Raw genomic sequence first — 13358 nt, 5'->3', positions numbered from 1 at the left:
CATCTTTTCCCAGAGGGCACTTGGTTGTGGTTGACTAGTTGAGTTGGCTGTGGCAAACAATTTCCAACTGGAGATATTTTTTTCAGCCACAGGATCCTCCTCTGTCTGTTCTGCCAAGGACAGGAGTCACTTTGTTAGCTGTGATGACATGTGACAAGCTCTGCCTATAAAACATATTTATTTGTCTTGACAAAGATAGGAGCTGGATTTCCTTGGGTTTTTGTAAAAAAAAAGGGTAGTCTGGGGGTGTGAGTGGGAAGTTGGGCTGGACACTCAGTGGTGCCAGATGACATGGTAGTTGTTACAGACAGGGTTTGGCAGAGCTATGGCTCAAATCTTCCTGTGACAGACCTCATGCATCATGGTCCTGTCTAGGGCGCACTGGAAACCTTTCCTGTTCATAGACAGCCAGTTAGCATGGGCAGACTGGACCATGTGTGGCTCTTTCTCTTCCTGTAGTGGTTAACTAAAAATAGAGAAAAATGGGGGGGAAGAGGGAAGTTTTTACTTTTGCTTTCCCATACAAATGTTTGTTAGTGAACTATTTCAATTAGAGTTGATTGTGATGTCAATGTAACAGCTCCAGAGCGTTTGCTTAATTTCTGAGTGTGGGCTTTGTTTTTAGCAAGCATTTTCAATTTCCATCTTTGCCCTGCCTCTCTTCAAATCTCCCATTGGATTCAGAATGTAAACCAGAACAGGCAGTTTCTCTGCCATTCTCTTTGCAGATGTCTCTCAAAACATCAGGAGTGAAAAGTGCCCCTGCCCCAGGTACCAAAGGGTTGATGAATTCCCCAGCATGCATCAATGACCCATGCTGAAAGAGAGCGCTCAACACATTACAGGGACAGCTCCCAGAAGCAGGGTGTGTAATTTTTAATAACCCCCTGAGTGACATCTTTAAAATATAAATGCCTTTTCTTGTTGCTTTTCTTTTTCTCCCCCTTATTTTGCCTTTTCATCTCTTCTCCTTTCAGTTCCACCAAGCCTCACTGTACCATAATGTATTGCAGCAGACTTTTTTCAATTATAGTTTGGGTTTTTTTCCCTCCTTGTTACTATAAAACTCCAGATGTTTTGAGACTTCATGGTTCTCTGGATATTTTTTCCTTTATTTTAATCTTCTTTTGTAACATGCCACACATGTGGTATTTTGGCCTTTTAAGATGTTATGCTATGCTAATCAGCCATAAGTTTAGGACTGGTTTTCCTTTTTCTTGTTGTAATTATTTTTTTTCCTCCTTGCTGTTGTCTTCTCTTTAATTCTGGGAGTTTGTGTTTGGTTGGTTGGGGTTTTTTTCTTCCTCACTGTTTAGTCCCCATACACCATAATGGATTCTCCCTTTGTCCTGGAGCTGCATTCATTATCTTAGCCAAATTAATTCTTCACTCCACACTTGGAAACTCTTACACATGTAAGTACATTGTGAGGGCCCGTTCCATCTAGCATGGGAGCGACATGCACTCTGTACAGAGCTGTTTGCAGTGTAACTGGCCTCTTAGCCCCAAAGCACAGGCTCTTGTTTAAAGATGTGACTGAAATGGGAGCCAGAATACAAAGGTGTAGGACAGAATTTCAGCAAAGTTGCAGCTGAGATAGGTGTAAAGAGGTGATGTGTTACATGCAACCTGGCATTGAAATGTTTCCTTTGCAGGTGAGATAAGGTCCAGAGGAAGGCATTTATGATGTATAGTAAACTATATTTTATGCTCAAGACATCTAAAAGAATTGGAGACAAGCTTTTTAATTCTATTTGTGGTTGTTTGCTGGCATAGCTGGAGAGGGTTCTAATTGATTTTGTTCAATCTTCATTTTGTAATCAAAACAAGCAGTTCTGGCTTCAGGTCCTGGAGCAGCACATCTTGGATTGTCTGTTGGCCTTTAATTGCAAATAGTTTGCAAGCAATTCAAAGAATCCCCAATAAATACCAGTTTCTCAATTCCATATGAGGAAATAAAGTTCCTGGGATGTAGATTTGGGGAGGGGTGTCTCCTTTGCCTACTCCATGACCCTATGAATTTTGCATTTTGTCTTTTAAAACATTGCTCCACACAATGTTATTTTTGCCTGCAAGCCACAGTTCTGCATTCAGTCCAGCTGTAATGAGGCTTCAGAACACTGTTTGCTTTCCAAATGACACATTTAGCAAAACCTTATGGCAAAATCTGTGGCTGTCATGCTGCTGATAGGGAGATATCCCTGAGCTTCCTGGGTTGTTCTCATATGTTACAGCACAGCAAGTGCCCCTGCTTTAACAAACGTTTCTCCTTCGACTTCATTAAAGAAGGATTACTAAAAAGAATTTCGAGACTAGCAGTGGGGTCTTGGGAAAACCATAGGATGCTCTGCTGCTTTCCCAGATATTTTGAGTTTTGCTGGAAAACTTAAGGAAAGCTTAAGGAAAACTTAAGGAGAAGAGAAGGTTCTGAGAAGACCTAATATCCTTCCAGTACCTGAAGGGGACCTACATGAATCATGGAGAGGGACTGTTTGCAAAGGCCTGCAGTGATAGGACGAGGGGCAATGGCTTCAAACTAGAGAGGAGGAGATTTAAATTGGATATTGGGAACAAGTTCTGCACCATGAGGGTAGTGGAACACTGGAACAGGTTGCCCAGAGATGTAGTTGAGGCCCCATCCCTGGAGATAATTCCAAGTGAGGCTTGACAGGGCTCTGTGAAACCTGATCTAGTTGACAATGCTCCTGCTGACTTCAGAGGAGTTGGACTAGAAGACCTTTGCAGGTGCCTTCCAACCCAGACCATTCTATGATTCTATGACTCTGTTTGCTCACTGAAATGCTGAGTGAGGTGCCTGACCTGCTAGTACTAGAAGAAATAAGTCTCTTAATATTTCACTGCTTTAAACAACATTCAGCCCTTATTTGGCAGATGATAATTTAGAGTTACATGAGCAAGACTTACAGTGAAGACATGCCAGTGCTGCAGAAAGACAGGCTAAGGCTCAGAAGCCTGTCCTGCTGAGCTGCTTCCCTGCACTCAGTATGACAGCAGACCTTCAGAGCTGATCTGCAGAACTCACATTTAATGCCAGATATACTCAGCAACACAGATAAAACAATCTCAAAAACAAACCCCACACCCCAAGTCTTGTTTGCCTCTGTAGTCAGGAGAGAGGGACTGGCACCTACCGAGCAGGATGTGTCCCACTGAGCTCTCTGGGCTGCCAACCTCATGCTGGGCAGACCTGCTGCTCCCCAGGGACTCAGAGAGCTCAGACAAGGCGGTCCTTCATTTCTGAGAGTAGGGGAATCCCAGCTCAGGGGCTGTTGGCAGGCAGGTGGCTGGCTTCTGCAGTCAGAGAGCTCTGTTTGTGTGTGGAAATCGCAGCGCATGCAGAATCAGACCCGGTTGCTGTTGAAAGCCTCACGCCTTAAATGAGTCTGTTGTTACGCCTTGCCTGGGCCAGGTCTGCATTCCTCGTGCACCCAGAACTCCTGGTACTGCCAAAGGGGGGTTCAGGAATGCAGGCTTAGGGGCTTATAAAATTCATAAAATTGAAATAAAAGAGACAGCCCCAAGTCTTGTTCAGTTCTGTGCTGGATACTGAGCAAACACTGCCTCCAGGGTTTGTAGCCTGTTAGTATTTGCCAGTTTCATGTTAATTAGGAAATAGGCCACTTGTCTAACAGCATAAAGAACGATGGACTGCTGGTGGACAATGTGTTGATGTCAAGTGGTTGACTGTAATTACCCTAAAGCCCAGAACCTGAAGCATTTTCTAGATGTCCTCACTTTCCTGTGCTGAACCCTTTTACTCTTCTCCTGCACACCAGCAATTGTCCAACAGTCCGTCTGAAGTTTCAAATGCTTTTTAGTGATATAATAGTAATAAACCACGTACAAGCAGGTTTCCCCAGGACTCAGATGAAGTGGAATGTAGAATAGTCACTTTGTAGACTTCAAAGGAAAGGAAAAAAAGCACAAAACAAGACTGAAATTGGCAGGTCCTTTTTCTGTTACAGGTATCTTCCATTGGTTTGTTACTACAATGGGAAAAAAAAAACCAGCTTCTAATGATTTCAGTCTGTAAATTTCAACCTGGCTCTGCAAACTGGGATCCTTTAAGAAGCTGAGAGTTCAGTCCTATGGGTTGCCTTTTATGTACACAAATAGTTCTGCTGAATTTAATCAAACTCTTTGCACGAGCCATGTTAGCTCACACACAAGTATTTGCAGGATCGGGCCTCTACATTGCAGCTACAACAGAGAATTCCAAATGACTCCAGGGAGGAGTGAGCTAGAAAACCAAAGCACCAAATCAGGTATTTTGGTTCTTGGGTGGAAGGACTCACGTGCTTAGGTAACTGACATTGGGAATGGTTTGCAGCCTCCTTGCCAGGGCCCAGCATTAGACTCAGTGTGCTATAAAACACTGATGCTATTAGAGGGTGCTGTGACTATTTCTTCCCCTCCAGAAGGGATACGTATCCTCACAGGATCCTTTTTCTCATAACATGTTTTTCAGTCAATTTTTCCCAATTCTGTAATCAGCTGGGAAGAAAGAACATTTGACAATGTTCACAGGGCTCCTAGATGTTTTGCCCAGGCGTCAGATTTCCTATTGATAGTATGAAATGCTTTGGAATGAAATGTTTTGGGTTTTCCATCTGTAGGCTGTCTGAGATGTCAGCAGCCAATATGACCTGCTCTTTCCCTTTCAGGTCTATAAATAAAAGGCAGCTTGTTTAACTGATCTTGCAGCAGAGAGCAGAGGTGTATATTAATGAGCTTTCTAATGGCACACTGGACCTATTTAGGACTATAACTGTGAAGGCTTCTCTTTTTCAGTCATAACTCATTTCCTAAGAAAATGTCAGCTTTTGCTTCAGCCTATGGTCTGAGCTGTTCAATTTAGAGTTTGTTTCTTCTGATCTGTACCACTGACATATTCTAGACATGACCGTGATTAAATATGCTTATGAAAAGGGTAAACATTTGATAATATAAACCCTCTTGGGAATACGCTGTTATTTCTGCGTGACTGCGTTCTCAGGTGCATTCAAAGTATAACATGGAAGCAAAGGGGGAAAAAAAACCCCAACATTTAAAGCAATTCCAGTTATTAGATTAAATTGTTTTGCTAGGGAAATTGTGATGTGTTTAGCTCACTGGGAGATAATTCAGTGTTTTTGTAAATATGCCTTTTAAATGCATGGTATCGCAGCAGTTGCATTCCTGTCAGCTTTTAGTGTAAAATAAAGATAATAACATTTCTGGTTCCATGTAGTAGTGAACTAATTAGTCCTCTATGTGTCTACAGTGTATTTTTTTCCTGGTAGAGGCCCCATTCTAAAAGCAGCAGTAGTTATGAAGTAAAATAATTGCATCACGCAGTTTACTGTAATCAGCTGGCATTGTTTTGTGTGTAGCACAGCACTGGTTGAGGCACACATGAAGAGCTTCGCAATAGAGACAATAGCAGTAGTTGCAATATAATGATAATGATTATTTGTATTGATCAACTCCTTTAAGAGCTCTGTTGACATTTGCAGTCTTTGAGGATCATGCAGTATTTGTTACAGTTATCCCAGGCATCAAACATCAACAAAATATTTAAGATTGCAGGATTAAGCAGTGACAGATTGGGGCCAGATGTCTGGGAGATACTGTTGAGTAGCCTTCTTAGTTGATTAAACACCATCCCAACAAGCCCTTTTCATAGTGAACATTTGTTCTTTGTAGTTGAAGCTGAGACACTTGTGAGATTGATGGATCTTCCTGGAGGGTATTGAAAGAGGAGAATGAGCATCCCATTTATCCGGGACTAGTTTTATTTTGCAAGGGTAGGTGGAAGGGTTAAAAGTGTTGGCAAGTAATGGTGAAGCCCAAGAATCAACAGAGTTTCCTCAGCAACCCAACTGAAGATATCTTTGTCCTTGTACAACTGTGCAGGTGAGGCACCTGCACTTGAGGGAAGCTGTGCTGTTTCCACATGTGGACTTGTAGGGCAGAACTGCAAGGGACACAGTCAGCAGGTCCAGCAAGAAACAAAGAGTTGAAATGGGGTTTCCTGGACTCCCTCAAAGCAGAGACCTTTCTGCTTCTCACCTCTTTGCACCAACTCCTTTCCTCCCTCCCTCTCAGGACTTTCACCTTCACTTTTGTGTATCACCTTCCCCTCTTCTCATCACTTGACAGCACGGTTATTGCCCCTACTCCTTTTCCACTGACTTTCTTCCTGCTTAGCCAAAATTGTACCTAAATAAATCTATCTGACTTCCAGAAAGAGTGGTTTTAAGACACAGCTACCTTCTGTCCAGGTTGGTGTTAGTGTTGATATAAGGGTGAAGAGGGTTGTGTTTCACAAATACTTCTATGAGGTCTCAGATCACAGAGGAGCCAGGGTTTTATCTGTGTAAAGACACTACAAGATCTGCAGTGCCATAAAGCTGCAACGCAGAGTGGGCCACGTCCGTGCAGCCCATCACACGTGGGCATGTGTGCATGAAAGTGTTTGTACAGGTGGGTGAGGATCTGAGTGCATTCAGTGGGATTGCTGCTGCATGAACATGCTTCTGCCTGTCCTTGTGCTCACCTGAGCTAGATCCCAAAGCCCATCCTACACACAGTGTCTCCACTGCACTGTGACACTGAAACTTAGCAGTGAGCAATGCAAAACACCCTTCCCTTGGCCCGGGAGATGGAAACGTGAATTATTTATTTATTCAGATTGAATTTGAAACAGTGACTTTTGTTATGAATGCTCTGCAGCGTTTTATTACTGTGTGCCCTAATGGAACGGGTGCTTAAGAAATCAGAATTGCTCAGGTTACTGCTTGTGTAAATGCTGAGAACAGATCTGAGTGATAGGCTAGTAAAGAAAAGGGTGCAGAGTAACAGCAGAGTTCCTTTGGACTGCTCTTCACATGGATCAGGTCTTCTTGTAATAGCCCGTGCTCATCTGCTCCAGGGTATAGGATTTCGGACATCTGAAACCAGGTTCCAAGCTGCCACAAATAGCTCCTCTTGCTCTCTTGTCTGTAGCAGCTAATTGTTCCTGCCCACAGCGCTTGCTGTGCCAGTTAGCATCTAAGAGAACTCCTCAGACCACTTGTTCTTTCCCTGAATTTTCTGTTCTGACACCATGTCTTTAAGTGTTCAGCACTTCAGACAGAACATGTGAGGTACTTACAACTCTTGTATTAGTGCTGAGCTACATGCCATGTCTTCAGATCAGACCAACAGCACAAAATGTGTTTCATCCATAAATCCTAACAGATGTTTGAATGTTGGTTGATTTATTGCACATCCAACTTGGGTCTTACACTGTTCTCCTTGTGGCTACACAGGGTTTATTTAACAGTACTTTACAATGACCTTTTATGTCGCTTTTCCAGTTTGAAGGGTGCAACAAGGCATTTTCTAGGCTTGAGAACCTTAAGATTCACCTCCGGAGTCACACTGGGGAGAAGCCATACCTGTGTCAGCACCCCGGCTGCCAGAAAGCTTTCAGCAACTCCAGCGACCGGGCGAAGCACCAGCGAACACACCTGGATACCGTAAGCCTGATTTCACACTGGGAGCTGCACTGAGTTTTCCAGTGCTCCTTGCACACAACCTGCTCTGCAACTGGAGGGTGGCTTTTCCTTTTCACAGGGAGCAGCTTGGAAAACTCAGCTGCAGGCAACTGTCATTTTGTTTGGAATCGAATTGTGTGTGCTTTGAGAAATGAAAATGCCCTGGTCACAGAAAGGCAAATTCAGCTCTTACTCATGCTGAAGATTAATACGTTGCCCAAGAGTAGGTTATTCAGGAATCAGTTACACAAGAGTAGGTTATTCAGGAATCAGTTACTCAGCAAACTCTCCCATTGTTCCTGTTCCAGTAAGAGATGGCAGCAGCAGGTACAGTGGGAGTGAAAGCTGAGTCATTGCTGTGCACTGAATACGTCTCATTGTCTCGCTCCCTATCTTGTGTTGCTTTACTATAGCCTGTTCTGAATGAAAGCAGAAGCAGTTCAGACATCTCTGGTAAATGCATCTCCGCTTTGTATTGAGCAGCCACCATCAGAACTGACTGTAAGAAACTTTCCTTTCCTGTGTACAGCTGGTAGATTCTGGCTCAGCTGTCCAAGTGCTCTTGTTTGTCTTGCAGAGAAGAGGGGAGCCTGTCTAGCTTCTTAGGCTCCAATAAAATCAAATCATCATATTGTGGGGAAAGCAAGTAAGCAGACAGCTTTGCAGACAAGTTAAGTCCTCTGCATAAAGCCTGTAAAGAATGACAGGCAGAGCTGTTCCTTTGTCTCTTGCAAAGAAGTGAATATATGGTTTAAGGTTTGGCCAAGTGTTTATGGGGCAGAACTTTTGAGTTTAATTGATATTTACTTTTTAAGCAGTTACACATTTCAGACAGTGCAGCATTAAGGAATGTCTCATGTACATTATGCCTTGCAAAAACAAACAAGTAAGAGAAACGAGGCAGTCACATTTTCCAACCCAAAGCACACTTACAATAACAATCTTTTATTTATTTGAAAGTCAACCTGAATAGTTGAATTTGTAATTAGCTCTCAAATGAGTCTCCTTGGCAAGTGGGTGCACAGGTTTGAAACGTAACTGCTTGACTCTAATGGAGATATTTGTTGTTAGCCACAGTCACCAGTGGAATGCCATTTGTTAGTTCTGAAAGGGAATTCAAGTGGTTACCAAAATAAGCAGAAATTCTTGTAGCTGTTAAGCTGTGAATTATTAAAGACAAATCTCTTAACTTTCTATTTTCTTTTCTTCTCCCTTTATCTCTGTCTTTATTATCTGAAATGCTCATAAATCAGGAAAAAGGTACAGTAATCATTTTCTACTAACTTCCTTAAATGTCTCAGAAGTGCCCTCCATGCTGTTCTGTTGCAGGTCCTTTGTTTCTGTAGCCCTACCCCACGGTGACTAACCTCCACTCACCTGCTTTAACTGCAGTCCTGCGGGTCAGCTGAGTGTGCTGGGTGCTGTGTGAACGTGAAAGTCACAGAGCTGCAGGAGGCTGCTACTGGAAAGCCAGCACGTTGCATTAGCTCAATGGGCAAAATAACTCCTTGGAATGTCAAAACAAATGGCCATGACCCTTGGCAGTCAGATTTTCATCTAATTGCCCTGTCACTAAGTGGAGTGATTTTATCACTAGTCTGAATGACACCAAGGATTTGAAAACTGCTCTGCTACTTTTTCTGCTGAGGGATTTGTTACAGTTTTCATAGCTTCTCCTCAGGTGTCAGTTCCTCTGTTCCAGACACTCTCAATAAATCTGCTCTGCCCTATAACTTTCTGGGTAGCCTGTGTCAGCCTGTAAGGTCATGGGTTGGTGAATGATTCTATTATGCCTTCAGAAATTTCCTGCTGGCTGGACAGAGCAGCAAAGCTTATCCTCTGGAGGTACTTACAAAGAAAAGGGTTTTATATAGACTGCTTGTTCCTTACTGAGTCCATTTGGAACTTGTTTTACAACTTCTCAATCTAGGTCACTCCATCATTTATCTTCTCTAAAAGGAGAATCTGTAAATCATTTCAGAGACTTAGCGCTGCATGCTGGTTTGATCGACTCTCTACTAAATCATCTGGAGTAGATCCCTCTCCTAGGTAGAAACAGAACAAAGGGAACCTGTCTGTCCTTGTGGTAAAAAGGGCATGTCATCACTCCTCCCAGAGCAGAGCAGCTTGGCTAAAGGACCTCACAGTCACTTCTCCCCAAACCCATAGGGATTTTCCCCTTTTGTGCAACCTCTTTGTGAAACTGAGGGGATTAAAGTGTGACACTGAGGTCGTGATGAATGAGCTTGCTACCTTTGGGAAGACACCAAGAGGATTCACTAGTGCAAGTGAGGAGGCCGCAGTAATGTTGACAGATAGGAGGGAAAAGAGAGGAAAAAAAGCCAGGAATGTTTCACTCCAGGTTAAAATGTGAGCTGTGCCATGCAGCACTGTTCTGCTCTCACTGGAGTCAGTGGTTACTCAATAATAAGTGCCAGAGTCCCTGTGTTCACCTTGGTACTTGCACATTCGCTGGGAGGCTGTGCTCTAACAGAGTGCTTCATCTGTTGGGAGCAGGCATAACTAAGAGATGAAATCAGTGAGGCTTTCAGTCGTTGGGCTTGCAGAAGCAGGGTTAAACTGTAGCATCCTTGTTTATTTATTTAAGTATTTTCCTATGAGAAGACTGTGCTGGAGGTGCCTGCCCAGCCCCAGATGATTTTCCCAGGAAAGAGTGCTCATACTATGCCACTCTGGCAAGCTCTGCTGCATGCCCAAGTCAGCTGGAAAGGTCTTCCTAAGAAAATCAACAATAGTGGATTCTTCTTTCTGCATTGATTTGCTTACTTGTTAATGTTTGATGCAGATTGTTTGCTTAGCAGTTATAAAAAGAAAGATATTGCTGGAGTTGTTCAAAACAGGAACATGGTATGAAGGAAACCAAATGTGTACCATGCCACAAGTTTTGCTCTGCTGCATATGAACAGTGCTAAGAACTGTCTGCATCAGAACTCAAGACCAAAGCTTCTCTATTTATAGCCATACTGGGTGAGCTCATGATCATTTTGTCCATTGTAAAGGCTAGAAAACAAGTAATGCCTTCAAAACCCAACCAGTTACATCTCATTAGCATTAATTCAGCCCAGAAATGAATATCCAACATGACAGGGTGCACATGTGTCAGTTGCTCTCCATGCTTGCACAGAGTGCAAGATCAGAGGCATCAACATGGTCTCTCTATGTTGTGTGCATAAAGGAGGCAGAGCAAATCCGGAAACACCAAACAGAGCAAACACCTCAGGCTTAACACCATGTTTGACAGAAACAGCCATCCTTCAGCGCTCTGTGTACTGACTGTAGAGATGCAGAAGAACATGAACTGTCTTCCCTTCCCTCACATTTACAGAAGCCCTATGCCTGTCAGATTCCTGGCTGCTCCAAGCGCTACACCGACCCCAGCTCCCTGCGCAAGCACGTCAAAGCTCACTCAGCCAAAGAGCAACAGGTGCGTAAGAAGGTAAGGCCACCAGGCACCAAGTGACTCTTCTCCAGGCTGCCTCAATACACCTCCTGTTAATGTGCCTTTTTTTTATGTATTTGCAAATCAGAGTTCTTCTGCAATATCACTAGAAGAACATGTAAGCTGAGCTGATTTTCCTGTTGGTGTGTAACCACTGCTGTTAATGAGGCCACCAGGGTGCACTTGCAGCCCAGAAAGGGAATTGTATCCTGGGCTGCATCAAGAGAAGTGTAATCAGCAGGTCGAGGGAGGTAGTTCTCCCCCTCTACTCCACTCTGGTGAGACCCCACCTGGAATACTACATCTAGTTCTGGAGCCCCTACTACAAGAAAGATCTGAATGTGCTGGAATGTGTCCAGAGAAGGGCCATGAGGATGATCAGAGGGCTGGAGCTCCTCTGCTATGGAGACAGACTGAGAGAGTTGGGGTTGTTAATTCTGGAGAGAAGACTCCAAGGAGACCTTATTGTGGCATTCCAGTATCTGAAGGGGGCCTATATGAAAACTGGGGAGGGACGTTTTAGGATGTCAGGTAGTGACAGGACAAGGGGAAATGGAGCAAAACCAGAAATGGGTAGATTCAGAGATTCAGATTGGATGTTAGGAAGAAATTTTTCATCATGAGGGTGTTGAGACACTGGAACAGGTTGCCCAGGAAGGTGGTGGAAGTGCCATCCCTGGAGGATTTTAAGGTCAGACTGGATGTGGCTATGAGCAACCTGATCTAGTGTGAGGTGTCCTTCCCCATGGCAGGGGGATTGGAACTAGATGATCCTTGAGGTCCCTTCCAACCCTGACAATTGTTTGATTCTATGATTCATCATTTTACACTTCCAGGGCAACCTCCCTGTAATTTCAGTTTGCCCCATGTGTTCACTCCAAGTGTTTCTTTCCTGCTTGTCTTTCATCCACAGGCCTAGTTCTGCTGTCATTCACATAAAATGCCCATGACTTGAGTCTCTATAACCAGCGAGTACATGCATGTTGGCAGATCATCTAAAACACAAATGAAACTAGGCTGGGATACCATGAAAATGTGAGGAAAGGATCACTTGTAATAGATGAGAATGAACCCCCCTCACTTTTCCCACCACAACTGCCTTCTAAATGCTTTTATAAATGATTCCAAACCCAGACTGTTAGTTATGTTTTCACTGCTATTAGATTCAAATAAGTACTTTGGTTTCTGTGGGCTAAATCCTGAACTCATTATTGAATGGGGATGCTTATGGGCACCAGCCCAGGATCAGAGACTTGTTTATTGCACATTTGTACACACAGTTTGTAAAAAGATGATTGGGACCCCACAGAGCTGGTCTGTGACCATGAACTGCAGGCCCAGGAGCAGAAGGGAAGGCAAGCTGCAGCAAGCACTTCCATTTAGTCCAATAAGCAGCAATGACGTTTTCCCCCAGCTGCCTCGCCACTGCCGAGAGCACCATGGATGAGCCAGCAAGGCATGGTTAAAGGATGGAGGACAGAGCAGAAATGACAGCCTGGCAAGATAGAGCTAGGGAGCAGCTAGTTTGGAAAAGTGTCAAAGGTAAGAACTAGAAGTACTGGAGAGCAACAGAGGAACATGTGGAGAGAAGAGACAATAGCAGAACCCAGGTGATCTTAGTTACAGAATTTGGGATGTACCATAGAGTGAGCTGGGTATCACAAAGGCCTGATTTTCCTGTTTGAATACAAGTGTGATGAGTTCATACTGATCTGTCCTTGTGTCAGACATGCCCTCTGTCTCACACCCCTTCCCTCCTGATATTTCTCAGCATGAATTATATCCCCTGCAGTTGTCACCTGGCTGGATTCACTGGTCTGAATCTGAGTCCCCTTTACATGGACAGTCACCTGTCCCCCACTTCTTCCTGTAGCCCTTCTCTACCCTCAGCTATATTCCACCTGAGTAATAGTTTGTAGAACATCAGTGCCCAGAGTTGTGCACCCCATTTCAAATAGTCAAGAAACACTCACTGCATGTGGAGCTTTGTGCCTTACCTGGTTCCCACTCAGATGTCCACAGGACCAAGCTGTTGTCTCGGCATATGCCAAGTCCTGCCAGAACTTTAATTTAGCCTGGCAAGACTGGAAAGGGCTGCCTAGTTTTCAGGCCATGTGGTTACAGTACCGCTCTCTAGAAGATTGCAGAGGGTGTGCTGTGCACAAGCCTCCCACACCACAGGTCACAAAATGCCCAATGGTTCCCTAGAGTAACCTTTATGTCTTGATGAGAGTAAGAGTCAGAAAGCCATAGCAGTAATCAGCCACAGGAAGAGGTGGACCATGGCACCAAAGTCTTTTGCAATAGCAAGATGGTTGCAACAGGAAGGTTTTGTGACATGAAATGCTCAGCTGACT

General features: G+C 43.9%; 1 protein-coding gene across 2 annotated transcripts in view; it reads left to right on the top strand.

Moving 5' to 3' along the window:
• Nucleotides 1-13358, top strand: part of GLIS1 (GLIS family zinc finger 1) — a 217669-nt gene that overhangs the window by 166577 nt on the left and 37734 nt on the right. For both annotated transcript variants that reach the window (XM_068140633.1, XM_068140634.1), the window contains 2 exons: nucleotides 7362-7523; nucleotides 10888-10998. In XM_068140633.1, the coding sequence (XP_067996734.1) occupies nucleotides 7362-7523; nucleotides 10888-10998 (273 nt within the window). The remainder of the gene's footprint in view (nucleotides 1-7361; nucleotides 7524-10887; nucleotides 10999-13358) is intronic.

The sequence above is a fragment of the Melanerpes formicivorus genome, unplaced genomic scaffold (assembly GCF_026170545.1).
Source record: "Melanerpes formicivorus ecotype bairdi unplaced genomic scaffold, bMelFor1.0.p_v2 SCAF_7, whole genome shotgun sequence".
In the NCBI taxonomy this organism is placed as follows: Eukaryota; Metazoa; Chordata; class Aves; order Piciformes; family Picidae; genus Melanerpes; species Melanerpes formicivorus.
The sequence above is the reverse complement of the archived record's forward strand: the minus strand, read 5'-3'. Positions and strand labels throughout refer to the sequence as shown.